The sequence below is a fragment of the Primulina huaijiensis genome, chromosome 5, assembly GCF_012295235.1.
Source record: "Primulina huaijiensis isolate GDHJ02 chromosome 5, ASM1229523v2, whole genome shotgun sequence".
NCBI lineage: Eukaryota > Viridiplantae > Streptophyta > Magnoliopsida > Lamiales > Gesneriaceae > Primulina > Primulina huaijiensis.
This window is the reverse complement of record NC_133310.1, coordinates 23315568-23333857: the sequence shown is the minus strand read 5'-3', so window position 1 is coordinate 23333857 and position 18290 is coordinate 23315568. Positions and strand designations below refer to the sequence as shown.

At 35.6% G+C, this 18290-nt stretch overlaps 4 protein-coding genes across 5 annotated transcripts; 3 read left to right on the top strand and 1 right to left on the bottom strand.

Annotated features, from left to right (window-relative positions):
- The first annotated feature begins 2546 nt into the window (after positions 1–2546).
- LOC140977348 (uncharacterized) lies at positions 2547–4602 on the top strand. The gene is made up of 2 exons (XM_073442070.1): positions 2547–4436; positions 4472–4602. The coding sequence occupies exons 1-2, from the start codon at positions 2575–2577 to the stop codon at positions 4494–4496; spliced, it is 1887 nt and encodes a 628-aa protein (XP_073298171.1). The 5' UTR covers positions 2547–2574; the 3' UTR covers positions 4497–4602.
- Positions 4603–7405: 2803 nt separating this feature from the next.
- LOC140977347 (protein Brevis radix-like 4) lies at positions 7406–10978 on the top strand. 2 transcript variants are annotated; one of them, XM_073442069.1, is made up of 6 exons: positions 7406–7821; positions 7852–7869; positions 7973–8144; positions 8229–8617; positions 9716–10255; positions 10460–10978. In XM_073442069.1, exons 3-6 carry the CDS (start codon positions 8019–8021, stop codon positions 10536–10538), a joined length of 1134 nt encoding a protein of 377 aa, XP_073298170.1. In that variant the 5' UTR covers positions 7406–7821; positions 7852–7869; positions 7973–8018; the 3' UTR covers positions 10539–10978. The 2 variants fall into 2 exon arrangements, with proteins under 2 accessions (XP_073298170.1, XP_073298168.1); XM_073442067.1 differs by having other exon boundaries at positions 7406–7869.
- A 1-nt stretch (position 10979) lies between these two features.
- Positions 10980–11579, bottom strand: LOC140977765 (RING-H2 finger protein ATL1-like). The gene has a single exon (XM_073442500.1). It carries the CDS (start codon positions 11577–11579, stop codon positions 10980–10982), a length of 600 nt encoding a protein of 199 aa, XP_073298601.1.
- Positions 11580–13763: 2184 nt separating this feature from the next.
- LOC140977345 (mechanosensitive ion channel protein 10-like) lies at positions 13764–17321 on the top strand. The gene is made up of 5 exons (XM_073442065.1): positions 13764–15382; positions 15474–15597; positions 15986–16279; positions 16373–16575; positions 16875–17321. Exons 1-5 carry the CDS (start codon positions 14013–14015, stop codon positions 17110–17112), a joined length of 2229 nt encoding a protein of 742 aa, XP_073298166.1. The 5' UTR covers positions 13764–14012; the 3' UTR covers positions 17113–17321.
- Positions 17322–18290: the final 969 nt, after the last annotated feature.

The following is an 18290-nucleotide window of genomic DNA, read 5'->3' as shown; positions in this document are numbered from 1 at the left end:
ATATATAATATACTTATATGCACGACAAGTGCATAATTGAGAGAGTTTCAGATTCTGAAATCTGAATTTCTTTTATTCATCCATCAACAACCCTAGTCTCTCGCCATCCTCACTCCACTAATTGGTGTGAAAACTTCCTATTATGAGTTATTTTAAACTATTATCCTTTTTTAGTTATGTTATTATGTAAAATACGAGGTATTATATTAAGGTGTGTTAATTTTGCATAAGTTAGTTTTTTTTTTTAATGTTTTATGCGTTTTGTGGAACAAATTAGTCAATTTTGATTTTAAAATATTATTTAGTTCAACATTGATTCAAATGTTCAAGTTTACAAAATTATTAGAGCCAATTTTATATATGTGAAAAGGTTGATCAGAAAATCGAGATTGTGATTTCATTATTTTTAATATACATTGTTTGTTTATTTAGTATAAATTTCTGTTTATGTAGAGGAACCATCAAGTAGTTCAAATCTAGACCAACTATGCTTTATGGCTCAGAAAATTGTGCTACTATATGACTACATATTCATAAGGTGTAATATAGATGTACGACAAAACACGCAAGATAGAATTAAGAATTATATGATTAATTTTGAGCTTTTTAGATGTAACTCTCATAGATGATAATATTAGGGAGAGTCACCTAACATGGTTTGATAATGTGATGAGGAGACCAAACAACACTCCAATCCGATATATCTTAGACCGGAAGTTTATGTCATTGAAAACTTTGATAAAGATAGTTAAAGAAAATATATTAAATCTAGATTTAAGATATTATAAGTAAAAAAATCGTTGAGTTTTGATAACTAATATCTTTGTTGCTGATCCAACAACTAAATGTTATGACGATGAATAGGTCGATAGGTTGCTTACATGTATTGTGTTGTGTGCGCGTGTGACCAGAGAAAATTGGTGGTGGCAAACAAATAATTTATGGAAAATAATTGTACGCTAATTAATCGAGGGTTTTTCCATAGCAAGTTTTGGTAATAACAAGTTAAATTGTTTGCGTATCCAAATCTGAGAATTCTGGACAATTATAATAATGTCTTGCGTACGTAGTCAAACTAATCAATCAATGTCATAATTTATAAATAACGACAGCTTATCCTTATTAAATGTATATAATTTTTCATGAACAGTAATTAAAAAAACTTTTATAACACCATTACATATATTAATATTATATATTTTCAACTCTCATGAATATACATTTACTAGTAGATACAGATCGAGTGCATCTGTCTCATGAATATAATACTCTCACAAGAAACATATATTCTTTAATAACGAAGATATTTTATTAACGTAGAATATGGAACTCAAAGGAGAAAATATCTAAATGAACACAATTTTCAAATGTTTCTTGACATATAATTAACGTAGAGCTTTCTCTGGAGACTTTTGTACAATGAGAATCGATTATTGTTATTTTTAGTTCTAGTTTTTATGTTTTTTGAACAAAGTGAGAATTGATAATTATGGTGAAACAAAAAGGTTTGCAAGTGTGTGTTGATGTAAAAGGATGGAGGCATCATTATTACAACCACGCTCCAATCGTACAATTGATCAAACACGAAACAAAAATGATCAATTCTTGAATTGGACTGGTTTAGTTTATAATTAAATTATTCAGATTAAAACTTTATTATACACAAAAATTAGGAGTACAGCAACCACCGCTCAATGTTGTCTGCATATTTTATGGAAGCAACCATAGTTGACTAGAATAAATAAGGTTACGGGTGCCTCTAATCTATTAATTTTATGTTTTATAACGCATAATTCGCATTCCTAATTTTAAAAAAAAAATGTATAACCTAACCAACAAGATGATCCAAGCAATCATTTCAAACTAGTATACAAAATAATATAGGGGAATTTTTTTTATTTTCTGTGAGACGAGACCTACTAAAATAATATATACTACATGGCATAAATATTTATTTCCCTTCTTGTCATACAAAGTAAATCCAAGAATTTACACTAAGTTCCATGATTTTAATTTAGGGCACATAAATCATATACTGTAGCAAGTTGTAAATTGGAATTTTCAACTCGTCAAATTTCTTCTCAAAATTTCAGAATCTGAATATTTCAATAAATAATAATAATAACAATAATTTGTTCTAATAATTGAAGAACCATCATTAAAAAATACAAGAGGTCAATGGCATTGTATATTTAAATCTCCTTTGAATTTCATTTGCTTCAGGAGCAATGTACTTATTTTTGGGTTATATTTTCTCACTAATTATCGTAAGCATATCTTATCTTCATGTTTGTAGCTATAATATTATTTCTTTTTTTATTTTAAAATATTACATGTAAGATTTAATACACATTAGGAATTTATGACCAAGTCTTTTTCTTGTCCCCACCACCTCCTCTCTCTTTTTTTATTAAAAAAATTAGATATATTATTTCATATTGACACTTAATCTTTTTAAAATGGCCATTTAAAAATATTATAATTTTGCAAATATATATTATATATTTAGAAACATGAGATAAAAAAATATAATATAACTTTGAATTTGAAATAAATTAGACCCCTAACATAAAAATGTTTCCACACATACCAAAACCATCATCAAAAGCAACAAGCAAACACTCCATTGCCATGGAACCTGGTGGAGACTCGCCACCCATCTGGTCTTCCCCTTCCCCTCTCTTCGTCCCCGTCCGCCGCCGAAGCCGCCTGTCTTCGTTCCTTAATCCGGTGACTCTTACAATAGCCTTCTCCGTCCTCATATTCATCATCTTCTTTTTAATCCCTCCAACTATGTCACGCAATAACCAGGCTCTTAAACCCGACAGCTCCGTTAAGAAGAGCTGGAATTCCATTAACATCTTATTGGTGTTTTTTGCTGTTCTTTGTGGTGTTTTCGCCCGAAGAAACGAGGAAAGTTCATCCTCCGATGATGCAGAGACTGTGCCAACTGCTTACGAATTTGTAAACAGTGGAAGGCCATCTGTTTCGGGTGGTTTTTGGTTAGAATATCCCGATTGGAAAGTTTACGATAAAACGAGTAATTATATAAATACGGGTGGTAACAGATTGAGAAGGAGCAGCAGTTCTTATCCCGATCTCAGGCGAGAGTCGCTGTGGGGAAGTGATGGTGAAAAGTTCAAGTATTTTGATGATTTTGAGGTTGATTTTCACCGCCAGCCGGGAAACTCCCACCGACATGTGAGGCGGAGTCATGAGGTGGAGAAGGATGCTGTTGCTGAGATCCCAGTCAGGGAGATTCCAGTGGACAAATTTGAACTCAAGAATTCCGTCCAGCCGCCACCGACACGACCTATAACGCAGGTGCCTCAGCCTCCTCCGCCACCTTTTCCACCGGTGAAAAGGAAACGATCCGTTCATAGCGTCCCAAGACAATATAATGTTGAAAGGGGAGGACGCGAAGCTGAGTTTAATGAAACAAGATCTTCAATACCTCCTCCGTCAAAAACACCACCGCCGCCGTCCGAACTAAAATTTCACCCTCTGGCTGAAAGGCGTGAAAAGATCCAAAGGAAAAAGAGTGGAACAACCAAAGAAATTGCGACAGCTATAGTTTCACTCTACCAGGGTACTCAGACAAATAGAAAGAAGAAAGTGAAAAGCAGAGATATTTTCGAAAGCGTCGCTCAAAATCCTTCTCCACCAACCGTACCAACGTCATCGTCAATTCCGCCGGTCCCTCCGCCTCCGCCACCACCACCACCACCACCTTCGTCTAAAAAAGTATTGCAGAACTTTTTCAGGAAGAGTAGCAAAAGCAAACGCGTCCATTCTGTTTCCACCGCTAACCCACCACCTCCACCCCCGCCACCCCCTCCTCCAAGCTCAATTTTTAACAGCATTTTCAAAACAGGGAACAAAAGTAAGCGATTTCAATTGACATCAGCATCGTGGCCGCCCCCTCCGCCGCCGCCGCCGCCACCACCACCACCACCACCACCCCCTTCTTCGTTATTCAATTCCTTATTCAAGAACGGAACCAAAAGTCGGCGTCTCAAGTATATAGAGTCCCAACCACCACCACCTCTTCTACCAACACAAAGAAGCCGCCCGAAGATCAGCCCTGAAAGCACCACAAAACCACCGAAACCCACAAAACCATCTATTTCTCACCACGAGAGTGTGGCTATTGCGCCAGCGTCGCCATTGATCCATATGCCACCACCTCCACCTCCACCACCGTTCAGAATGCCAGAAATGAAATTCATCGTTAAAGGAGATTTTGTTAGGATACGCAGCGCTGACAGCTCCCCGGGACGGGAAGATCATGACGTCATGTCGGTGAAATCGGACTGTGGAGATTCAATCGGGCCCTCATTTACTTGCCCCAGCCCTGACGTGAACTCGAAGGCCGACACTTTCATTTTGAAGCGCCGGGATGAGTGGAGGTTGGAGAAAATAAACTCCTTCAAGGAGCCATGGAATACGGGCTCTTGGTCCGCCGGACTAGGCTGATCAGGCCCAATCCAGCTTAATTATGTGGCTTGGATTTTCCTTTCTTCCCGCTTTTTCTTTGGAACCTTACATTTCAGACACACAAGCACACGATTTAAAAATAAATAAATAAATCTCAAGGTATGTCTAAAATTGATTTTTTTTTTGTGTGAAAAAACTGTTGAAAAATTATTTAAAAATGTGTTAAATATTTGTGTTNTTTTTGTGTGAAAAAACTATATTTTGGCTTTAATTATTTTTTTCCATCTCAATGGAGCCATAAAAGTACACGATGTAGATTTTTTAGTTGCGTGAGAGGAGTTCGAAAGGTATAACATCTTCAATTCGAGATGGATTTATAATCACAATTAGTAAAAGATGCATATGCGTTGTATGTATTATTATTATTTTTACTTTGATCAAATGATACAAAAGAATTAAGACGAAATTATTTTCAATTTAGAAAAGTTGTTCGATTTAAAATAGAAGTTTTGTTTAAATTTTTTCTATGTAAAATATAGAGGGACTTGATGAGGTTTTAGTAGAGTAAGAAGAATAATTATGGAATTAAATATTTTGGTGTTCTCCAAAGTAGTTATTTTAAAAGTCTCACACTTAATAATAAAATATAGATAATCGGTGGGAAAGAAAGAGACTATTATGATATTTGAATTTGAACGTAGGTTGTTTGATTGGTAATATAAATTTTGTTACAAAAAAAAAATCTGATTTTTTAAGTTTTGAATGTTTGATATAATATGTTTTTCATTGTGTTGTCAAAAATATATTATGATTTTTCTCTATGTCATGAAAAAGTTATTTTAACTATCTGATTTGACATATTTTTTATTTCAAATATTTAAAATTAAGAATCAAAATCTTATATCACATATACCCAATATAAGTGGATTCATACTCAACTTAAGTCACTAGGCACCTGACATACATATTTTTGTACCTTGTTTTGAACTATGTGTACCTTGTTGTCCCCAAAAAATGTTGACATTTCATACCTAAAAATTATAATTATACACTTGATTTGATTTTGTTGATACTTAAAATTGTACATTTGTGCTATAATCAATTATTTGTACATATATTTATTGTTTTAGTTTTCGTAACTAAAATTTATTGATACACGACACACATAAATTTATACAACAGTTTCAACTATTTGTACGTATTCGGACTGAAAAAATACAATGAAACTCAAATGATAAAACATGTGGGGTCAAGAAGCTCAAAATAACTTTTCTAACATGAAGATTGGATTTTAATCTATATTTGATGTTAGAGACCGAATCCAACGTCCCGTCAAATTGAATTTTCAAGGTGCGTCTATGATATTCAGTTTGAAGGGCCTCTAGATTTTGTGAACATGAATTATTACATGTTAGAACTCTTGTTACATATATATTACAACAAATAATGAAAGGTAGAATAGGATTTGGACACGGTTCTCAGGTGTCGGTTCCATTACAGAAATAACTCAACTGTCACAGCTTCCTATCATTTGTAATTTTGCGGTCCTTGAAGTTAATCGTCCACCTAATAGAGCTCGAGAACAAGGGTCCCTTAAGATCGACCGGACCAGACCAGACCAGAGGGGCTTGAAAATTTTCTTACGTAAGACCATCTCATGAAGTGAGGTTGTTTTCAACAACAGGGAAGCTTTAACAAAGGACCATCAACATTTGACAGAATTATATAATATTTATATATTTGGATCCTCTATCCCCTCACCTGTCATTTGTGTTGGTGGACCAGTCGTTGCTTCCTGGAAACTCCAATTCCATACAAACAAAAAGCATTGGCCAGCCATATTATATATACAAGGGTTATTTGATGCTGCCTTATGCGTAAACTCATTATTTCAACCTTCAATCCAAAGACTGTAAAAGGGACTTGTGTGTTTTTTCGCATGAACTCGTGCATACGGAAAAAGATAATGATAAATTTGTTGGATTCCTTTAAATTTTAAGAATAGTTCTGCGATGTTGTGGGTTATTTCAAGAAGAGTTAGGAGGCCGCACTATGGCTTGAAGAATCCAAGAGCTTTGGAAACTTTGTGGCAAGTTTTAATCAACTAACTGTCATCACAAGAGATGTATTGAGACAAGGCTAGTTCGAGGTTTCCACGAAGAAAAGAAGAGCTGTTCATTTGCTTCCCCTGTATCATCAAGAAAGATATAAAGTTTCGGGCAATTCAAAATAGGACATGTCCCGTTGTGCTTCATATTGGAAGAAAATCTTGAGTTATATTGTTCTACAATATTGAACACTATGTCTACATATGCAGGCACATATGAAATTCTACTGAAAGCTGTAAGATAATCTGTCAAGCATTAGGCTTCCTCTTAAATAAACCCCCAACAAATCAACGTGACTTGCTGGAAAAAAAGTGAATTCGACAATCTCAGATTGAGTAGCAGTTCCATCCGAAACAGGACTGGAGACGACAGCATACATGGAATTTGAGCAACAAATAAGGATATGATGATCAACACATACAGATCAAACTCTAGACTCCAAGCCGGACTAGCAGCGAACACGGAGACTCGATAAGAACATTTCCAACACCATTGTTCTTGACATCGCGCGGCAGATGGGAGGAGGATAAGCAATCATTCAATTTCATATGTCCATTTAAACAATCAGGAAGATGATATTACGAACTCGCCAAAATATATCATATCATAATTTTTAAACTACCATGAAGAATTAAATTGACCAAAAAACTAAGATTTTCGTAGAATCGTGATTTTTTAGTAAAAACTTTTAATTAAAATAAAATGAATATCCTGAATTATTTAAATTGAGAAAAGTGATGGTCACGATCATATTTAATCGCTAATAAATATAATTTAATTTTGATAATTTAACAAGTTTGAAAAACTACTTAAATAGATTCTCACGGCCTAACTAACATAACGAGGATTTAACATTCAAACCTACTCCAAATATTTTTGAGCATTTTTCTCCTCATCTAATTTTGTTCTGAAAGAACAAAATTTTCAAATCCACCCTTTTTAGCTTTATTTGAACACACCATTAATTACTGTTGCTGTCACCAGTTTCTCATTAGTCGCTTCTTCGATTTCATTTCCTCAGATTTGTAATAAATTCTTACGCACGACTCTGAAATTCGGACGACGAATATTGAGAATCTGTATCGAAACACGGTTTCTGTTCGAAACCAAGTACTTTCTGTTTCTTTGGTTTTATTATCATATAGGTGAAAAAAGCAAAATTTTCGTTTTTGACTCATGCTTTGACGTACTGTATGTGGATAATTAACGTGAACACGAATCTCTGTGATGGAGTTATTTAAGGGAAGGCTTTGAATTTGCCTGTTTACTATCACAACCTCCTTGTTTCGTATTCCCCACCCCACCATTTCCATTGATTTCACAGGTCCCATCACAAACTATATATTTTCCAGTTCATTGTTCTTCTACTTTTTTATATATGTATATTGAGTTGGGTTTTTTTCTTGATTGTGGTTATTATTTTGCAGGGACTGTTGTCTTATCTTACCACCTTGTTTCTTGGAAACTATTTCGATGCTTACCTGCGTAGCACGTTCGAAGCAGTCGAGTGATCATGAATCGCCCGTCGATCATAAGTCTGAAAAGCCCGATGCCGATGCCGCTCCTGACAAACAGATGATTAAGACCCTCTCTTCTCAGGTAATATGCTTTCTGGACTAGCAATTTTGGAGGGAATTTTGTTTGAAAAAATGTTTGGAAATTATGAAAGTTGTGGTTTTGCAGGTCAGGAGTATGGCATTGAAGGCCTCGGGTGCTTATCGGCACTGCGCGCCATGCGCGGGTGAGAAGGAGGCGCATCTGAGGAGAGAAACGAGTTTCCTAAGCAACGGGTCTGACTTGCTGACGTCGGACAAATTCCCGTGGTCATACCGGCGGACGGAGAGTTATAATTCGAGCACCACTGCTGGGAGAAGGGAGCTGGAATCTAGGCTGAAGGGGATATCTAACGGGGATGGGACACCGGTGTCGACGAGCCGCCGGCAAGTCGACACAGTGGTGTTTGTGGAAGAAAGCGAGCCTAAGGAGTGGGTGGCTCAGGTGGAACTCGGAGTTTTAATTACGTTTGTGTCCTTGCCACCTGGCGGCAATGATCTTAAGCAGATTCGATTCAGGTAATATTTCGGTAATTTTAATCACTTTTTCATGAGAAATTCCTTACATAAATTATTTTCCGCTGAAATTTATGAAGTTAGACTTAAATCATGCAAGAAATTGAACTGTAGCACGGGAAAATTGAAACAAGAAATTTGATATTTTTCAATTAGAGAGACATTATAATTCTTTGTTATCAAACAGAGATTTTGGAAGGAATTATTAGACTTAAAAAACTCGGATAATGCACATATGATGGGTCATGTCTTCAATTTATTTATGTTTTATTGAGGTGGAATATTTTCAATACTATTGGTGCTGACATAATTATTTTCTACGACCATGTCGTAAAGGATTTAATGGGTTCGAGTGCTCTAAGACTAGTAAGGCACGCACATCTTGAAATAAGAACATTCCTGCCGATGAAAATCTACTTTACGTCTCATAATTTTGTCATTATGGTCTTTTAGATGTACTATTACAATGACATTAAATAATCTGATTAGGTGCTCGATGTCCTGGTTCATTCTCTGTACTGATTATTTCGCAAGGGAATTGGATGCAATTTTGAACAAAGTCAAATGCAATCTAATTTTTTTACTTGCGATGGAAGTCAAATCACCATTGATTTTTAGGCCCAATTTGTAATGGAACTGAGGTCCAACTTAGTGGCTTGCCATAAAAGACAAGCACTTGTCTCTTTGGTGAAAGTTGGAAATGGTTCAATATAATTCTTTTGAATCATACATTTATCCAAGCAATATGTTGGGATTGTTTTTCGGACGGGGCAACTATTATTACACAACAATATACTTCTGAATAATTGCACTTGCTTGCATCTGATCATAATCGAACATCGGTTGACAAGATCTAAATCTTATAAATCATGTAACAGTCCAAATGCTATATTTCAAATTATTACTTCCACGATGAGTTTCTACTACAACTTTTGACGTTTGAATTATGTGGCCAGACTGCAACTTAACTAGCTTGAATTGCAGATTAGGGGGCCTTTCCATTATTATTCTTATTGTAGGTTATATATTGCATTGATTCATATGATCATCATCGCACGATGATTTATCTTGTTTACCGGGTTGAAATGCTTTGCTATGTAGCCGAGAAACATTCAACAAATGGCAAGCTCAACGGTGGTGGACCGAGAATTGTGAAAAAGTGATGGAACTTTACAATGTACCGAGGTTAAACCGCGAAGCATTCCCTCTGCCAATACCTCCAAGATCTGAAGACGATGCAAGTTCAAAGATTGAATCTTTCGAAGAAAGACCATTGACACCACCATTAGGTAGAGAACCACTGCCTCCTACGTTTTTCCGACCAACTGGAGGGGGAATGGCATGCTTCTCGTCAGATTCACTTGACCATCAATCGAAGCTTTCTCATTCTAACTATGATGCTTGTGATGCTGCCTCGACTCCTAAACTCTCGTGTATTGGTGGTGCTAAAACAGTGACGTCGTCCGCAGATGCCTCCATAAGAACCAGCTCCTCTCGAGATGTTGATCGCTCTGGAGAGATATCAATAAGTAATGCTAGTGATCTAGAAAGTGAATGGGTTGAACAAGATGATCCGGGTGTGTATATTACCATCAGAGCGTTGCCAGATGGTAAACGAGAACTCAGACTGGTGAGATTCAGGTTAGTTTCTACCTTTCTAGCTTTTCTTGAAGACATGAATAACGATCTTAAAAGTCTAGAACCTTAGTTTCAAGATTATCACCCAGGCATGCAAAATGAAATACGAACAGTCTTTAAGCTATGATAAAATAAAACGCGCCTCGCCTTTTCCTTATGGAAATTAATACTTGTGTCAACATGATACTGAATTGAAGTTAATGGCAGTCGAGAGAAATTTGGGGAGGTGCATGCAAGATTGTGGTGGGAAGAGAACAGAGCAAGGATACACAAGCAGTACCTGTGATTCAATTCAACAAGGCAAGCAGATCAGATGCTGCTTTTTGGGCAAATAATGACTAAGGTTCTTGGTTATAAAGTCAGAAGGCCAGTTCAGCACCCACAAAAGGGAGAGTGGCCTGTACAATGAGAATTCACAGTTTGTGACTCCATGAAAGAACCATCATGAAATTTGAAAAAAATTTGGTACGGGATTGCATAAAAATTGTGGCTTATTTGGGGATTCTAATCTTAATACATATATGGATCTTTGCTAGCTCTTATCATTGGAATGCGAAGGACTACTAATGTTTGAATATAGAAATTGTTGAGTTACACCAAGATAATACCATATTGTACTGACTATTTAAGATTTTTCTCAAATTTTTTTTTATAAAAAAAGAAATAGCAAGTTCAAGAGATGGGAGTCGACAGCCTGTAGCACAAAATACTGTTTCTTAATGTGATTCTAAACTAACATGCCTCGACCCTGCAACCCATGAGGAGGGTGAAACGGCAATTCGGTGGCAGCAAGCCGCTGGATATCTGCTGGCACCATCATTGAAGGAGACTGCTCCAGCTGGCCCATGGCGGCACTCCGCTGGAGAACTGGTGGTGGCTCCACCGGGCAGCGACAAATTGGACAATTCATATGGGAATAGAGCCACATATCAATACAAGGGGCATGAAATGAGTGCTTACAAATCGGTAGCTGCCTAAGTTCCTCGCCTTCTTCGAAAACTGATAGACACACAGCACATTCAGACTCGTTTCTTATATCTTGCCCCGCCACCTCGTTCTTGTACTTGAAGCTGAAAACCGAGTCCAAATTAAGATTTTGATATCTCCTACTCGAGCCCTGACCAATGATCATTGCCCGTTGGCGGTCGCGGGAGTACCTGTTGGTGCTGAAATCTGTGCACCATTTTAAGACTACTAGATTATAAAGCGCAAGCACAACTGCAGCCGTTCCGACCACAACTAGGCCGTAGTACAAAATTGGCATGTTTGATTTTGATAAGGAAGATGGCGGCGGCATTAGATGGGGGCTTGGAGGGTGGTCTCCCATGGTAACTTTTCTCCCGGGAAAGTTTGGTTTTGTATATTCTATGAAATAGAACATTTAATTATCTCATGTTGGCAGTGGGAATAAAAAAGAAAATCTTGAAAAACTCCCAAGCTTAACAAGTAAAACATTTTGTGCTTCCTTCGGAAGTTCCGAGGCAACTATGATATGTCCAATAGATTGAAGCTTTAAATAGTAGCAAATATTGCTCGAATTGACTCTAAATTATTACTGATATGAAGATTACTTTTAATTTGGGAACTTATGATGTAATTAATCTTCGAGGTTGTATTCTTGTGTTAGTTGTCACACGTTAATTGGATAAAATATTTAGAAGTTGTATATATGATTTGGACAATTTTTTTTGATATATTATTTGGAGTTGAGTTAGGTTCAAATTTTAATGTTAACATGATATCAGAATCCATATTCTACCGTTATGCATTAGACTCCTCATCACTCGTAAACTTTACGGTCCAGATGTTTATTCCTTGGTGTGATGAGTGTGTTAGCTGTGCCACATCGGTTGGATAAAATTTGTGAGAGTTACATATATGGATTTAAACTATTCTTCCCATTGAACTAGTTTTTGGAATTGAGTTAGGTTCAACCCTCAATCTTAACAACTTGAAGGAAAAACAATATTTTCCAACATTTTTCATATCATTCTCGATTACATAACTAATAATTTGTAACTTCTTCTTTTTTTTTAACTTTTCATCATCAATAAATACGATAAATTTATTTTGGTTATCCAGGTTATTACACAAAAATGTTTCATAAGATTTCTTCACTATATGGTGAGGGATATCCTATCTTGAATATGAGTGTGATAAATTTTTGATCAAGAAGTACACATCAATTATTGAGTGTTCAATTTTCAAACATGGTTCAATCAATCAAATGTTGAATAAGTGACTCCAAGATTGTGACTTCGATATTAAGGTATTATTGGTTAATAATCTTGAAACCGTGGTTTTAAAGGTGGGAATTTTATGTGCTGCAAACTGTCGGAAGCCTTGAATTATGAAATAGAGACAAATTAGTAACATTACAAATATGGGATTGAATTGATACGGCCGAGTTAGGAGAAATGGATGAAGATAATATCTCTCCGTCTCTCTCAACAACATTATTGTAACCATAGCTAGAGTACAAGCCATTGTAATCAAGAAATTGATTTGTTATGCTGTATCAATCACGTTATTGGCACGTAATGCTTGCAATTATTTGGACAGTATAATTTTTTTTAATTTCTTCTATATGTACCTTATCGATCATTCGAGTTCTTTCAATATGATACCAAAACCTTCACGTTTGATAGTGATCTCAATCCGAAAAAAAATCTAATATATTCTTTATTACATTAATAATTTCTTCTATATGGACCTTATCGATCATTCGGGTTAGCGTCGCTTAATATTTAATAATAATATAGGTATTGATACGAATATAAAAATTATAGACAAGAATATTTTAAAAAAAATGTAATTTTAAAATATTATCGAGTTTCGAGTTATGGATCAGAAGACCAAAATTCGACTCTCAGAGCCAATTTGTATTGGGCTTTAGTCAAAGTGATTCCGATCCAATTTTAATAATCTGGGTCCATTCGAAAACCTTTTCGTTAAAAAAATCATTGACATCATATTTCATCTCGTTATCTTTTGATTTGACAAAACAGTGGTGATTTAGGTTAATATTTTTGACTTGATATAAAATTGTGATAAAAATCATTGCTTTTCATTAGGACTTAATTTTATTTTTCCAAGAAAAGGAGAAAAATAAATAGAAAACATGGTCCAACCCAACGAGGTTATTCTTATGCTAACCCGGACCGGGCTTTCCTGGATTGGATCTTGATTATCCTTATCCACTCATCTTGTGTTGTACAATTATTATTTATTTATTTTACTTTACCTAATACGATAGCCCATTCGTCGACTTGTCAATTCCGTCACAATAAAAAAATTCGCACCCCGTTCTTGAATGATTGATTCATCTGTACTTCCATTTGAATAATATAATAATCTGAGTGGCTCTTTTACAAATCTCAAATATACTGTACTTTTGAATACCATTTTTATTCCAAAGTTATCAATAAAAAATTACGAAAAAAGCATTAAAACAATAATTTATATATAAATATTGCTTTGATTTTTTTAGTTTTAATATAAAAATAGTATTTCCTGCTTTTGGAGTGTTGACTGTTGAGCTCTTCTTGAACGTCAATGGTTTTGTGCCCGAAGTGTTTTCACACTTCGATTCCGTACATTTCGATCTTCGTGGAGTGCTGTCGGTTCTTGAAGTGCCGAGGGACGTCGGTTTTCAAGTTTATAAATTTCTGAGGAAAAAATAGACAAGAGAGGAGGCAAATTTCAATTTTGACAACCCATCAGTTTACAATCAAGATTCGTACTTTTTCATCTGATTTTCATGGAAAGTGGAATGGCATTGAAAGACAAGGGGGTGAATTACGATGTTGTTGTCGAGATTCAGAATCCGGGCACTGAGGAAACTTCAAGAAAAAGTGCTGATTTTCAAAGAAATGGTGTTTCTGAATCCAAGGAGGATTTGCCTAGAGCACAGAAGAACTTAGTTCCACCTCCAGATTTCTCCGCAAAACCACCCCTTGGACCTGCTATTAGGCAAAGATCTCTTTCAAAATCAGCTTATTCTAAGCCCAAGTCAAGAATAGTGGAGCTTCCACAAACTAGCAAAACGAAGCCAGTTGAAGAAAATGCTCAAACTGCTCCTCCCGCAAAGTCACCTTACGTACTTTCGCCTAAAGTTGCTTCGCCTTCTGTAAAAGTCAATCCTGTTACTCCAAAAGCATCTGCTCCAATTACGCCAAAAACACCTCTAATGGCGGCCGCTGGAGGAGACGATGATGAGGATGACGATGATAAGGTATACGAAGCTGAAACCTTTAAGAATCTCAAACCTAAGCGTGGTAAGAAAGTGAGATTCTTGATTCTGATTGAATGGATCGCTTTTGTGTCCCTAATTACTGTTTTAATTACGAGCTTAACCGTTAACAAGTTGAAGGGCCTTGAGATTTGGGGTTTGAAATTGTGGAGATGGTGTGTTTTGGTATCGGTGATCTTTTGTGGTCGTCTGTTCACTGGCTGGTTTACTAATACTCTGGTTTTCTCGATTGAAAAGAACTTTTTGCTTAAGAAAAAGGTTCTGTATTTTCTTTTTGCCTTGAAAAAGAGTTTTCGTGTCGTAATTTGGTTGGCCTTGATTCTTTTAGCTTGGGGCTTGTTGTTTAATCGCGGGGTTAAAAGATCACATGACGCTACTAAGATTCTAAATCATATAACTAGAGGCATTGTGTCTACTCTTGTTGGGGCCGTTCTGTGGATGGGGAAGACACTTTTAGTAAAGTTGGTGGCTTCATCTTTTCATGTTCGAACATACTTTGATAGGATTCAAGAATCTATATTTCATCAGTACATTCTTGAGGCACTTTCGCGTGCTCCAACATTTGATAGTGCTGTGAGTGACGATAATTCAAGGCTCAGCTGTCAATTGAGTTTCAATAGTGTGAAAACTGGGAAACAAGAGAAGGGGGAGGTGATTAATGTGGATAAACTTTACAAGATTAGGCGTGAGAAGGTCTCGGCTTGGACAATGGGAGGGTTGATTAAAGTTATAAGTAGTTCAGGATTGACAACTGTTTCTGAGTTAATTGACGACAGCCTTGAAGAGGAACATGGAGAACCGAAAGAAATTACGAGTGAGGTTGAGGCAAAGGGTGCAGCTAAGCGAATATTTAGAAATGTTGCAAAACCTGGCCACAAGTAAGAATTCATGTCTTTGCAGAACTTAGCTTCTTTTAATTTGATAATTTTTTTGTGCAAATGTGTGAGTTAATATCGTGCTATGGTTTAGGTATATTGAACAGGATGATCTTTTACTTTTCATGCCTAAAGAAGAAGTTGACAATGCATTTCCACTGTTTGAAGGAGCTGCAGAAACAGGGAGGATTACCAAATCATCCTTCAGAAATTGGGTGGTAAGATTCTTTCCTTATTATTTTACATTTTACGTTCTTGCAGAGAGAAAAATTAAACAAATTTGGGCTGCGTTCACATGGAATGATCTGATTTGGGTACATGAATTTGAAACTTAGATTTCGAATTCAATATTGTGCCTATTTGAAATCTAATTGTCGATGCCAAACCTTAATTTATTTGTAACAAATTTGAATCTCCCATATCGTTACCCATATTGAAAGCATTGATTTCAAATGATTCAATCTAAACACGACCTTTAGTTAATCTCCATCAATGGGATACTTTTGAATGAAATAAGAACAAACCGTCGAAAAATATAAAATGATTCTATGGTAGTTTCTCAGTTGGCTGGAGCTTGTTTTGAGAATAATTTTCATTTGTCTGCAGGTAAAGGCATATAATGAACGAAAATGCTTAGCAGTCTCCCTAAAAGATGCCAAAACAGCTATAGAGGAGCTTAATAAGATCGCGTCAGGAATTATACTTATTGTGATAATTATAGTCTGGTTACTTTTGATGGAAATCACAACCACCAAAGTCTTGGTCTTTATTTCATCTCAGATGTTACTTGTTGTATTCATGTTTGGTAACACTGCTAAAATGGTTTTTGAAGCCATGATATTCGTATTTGTGATGCACCCTTTTGATGTCGGTGATCGCTGTGTCGTTGATGGCGTGCAGGTACCTCTCTTTGGATATGTGTATATATGTATAAAGACATTTCGGTCCATTTAATACCATCATCATATATTTTCTTTTCTTGAAATTTCGCAGATGGTGGTTGATGAGATGAACATTTTGACCACAATCTTTCTGAAACCTGACAATGAAAAGATATACTATCCTAATTCAGTATTGGCCACCAAACCAATCAGCAATTTCAATCGGAGTCCAGAAATGGGCGATTCAGTGGACTTTGCTGTTGATTTTTCCACTTCAGTAGAGAAAATATCAGATATGAAGGATAAAATAAAAGCGTACGAAGACTCAATCTTTTCACCTCTTTGTATATATATATATACTTCGAATGGTGCATCATGATAATGGTTAAACCTGTGTAGGCATTCTTTGAAAAGTGGAGAAGGGTTCGTTTTTCGCTAGTGAATCTATTTTTCAAAGAACATAAATTCAATTCCACAGAACATTTTACACAATTGTTGACTAGACAATATGAGTTATACCTTCCGTTATTCATTCTAACTTGTTCCTTTTGTCGTGAATGATATTTTGGTTTCCCCATATCAGTCACCTAATTGTTGTGCATTTTGATCATCAGATACTTGGAGAGTAAGCCTCAACAATGGCGTCCCAATTTCAGCGTTCAGCTTAAAGAAATCGTTGATGTTCACAAGATGAATATGGCACTTTATGTTAGTCACACAATGAACTTTCAAAATTCTGGAGAAAGGGGCAATCGCAAATCTGATCTTGTTTTCGAACTTAAGAGAATATTCGAGGAGCTCGGTATTACGTACAGACTTCTCCCTCAGGGCGTGCAGGTCAGCTATGCCTGAGCAGAAACGGCAACACCAGACATTAGTGATACACAGATGAATGTAGATAGTTGGATATAGACTGTGGTCTATATTTTTTATTTACTTTTTCGTTTTTCCTTTTTCCAATTTCATCATCTTCACCTTTTAAAATGTATATGTTCACTTTATGAAACATTTTTTTGACCATATTGACGCATTTGAGGCGACTCGAAAAGTAGCAAAACCAAGCTTATTTCTTTGTGCAATTTATGTTATTGTTTTACTGCTATTTGGTTGCTGCATGCATTGGCACGCACTTGGAATTATTTATTTGTATTTTTAAGTATCTTTTTATTACATGTCCGACTAAGAGCGCGAAAAAGACAAAAATATAAAGAAAATTAAACAAAATGATGCAAAAAGAATCGTTCTTTTCTGAATTTATTATTTTCATCTCTTTGGATAATTCCTCGTGGTTTATCCTTTGACCGCGTTTTTCGTATAATTAAATCCCTTGTGCTGTTTAATTTTTATTTGTTAATGAATAAACTATTCTGGGTCGTATCCAACTTAATTTTTTTTGAAATTTTTGGATTTCAAAATATTACATGCATTTGAATTATGTAGTAATTGTTGAGCAAGAGCTTAGGAGTTGATCAGACGATTAATTTCTTAATAATCTGCAGAAATCATCAATTCTCTAACACAATCTAATTAAAATCAATTGGTATGCATTGAATTCGATATAGCTAAGGGCACAAATTGTAAATTCATAGATTGTCACTGAGCTCTTGTCTAATTAAATTTTGTTATGGAAAATACATCTATAAATAAGTTGGATTTTCAATAGCTCTGGTCGTCTGGTGAACTTGAAGAACTCGAGTAGCTTAATAAGTTAGTATAGAAGATTTGATTCGAAATCAAGTACATACAACATGTTTTCATTTCAAGGATTAGATTCAACGTCTTTGAATCATCAAACGTTTTGACTCAGGTTACAATAAATAAAAACATATATGTTATATAACTTCATTTTTCAATTCACGGGTCAAAATATTAATTTTTTTAACAAAAAATAACAACCATATGTATAAAAATTTAAAGCAAAGAAAGATTAAATTCAAATCAAATTACCCAGAATTCCTTACCTCTTGAAACTAGGGGTGGTATATCGTACCGAACCGTACCGAATATCTTATACCGTATACCGTACCGAA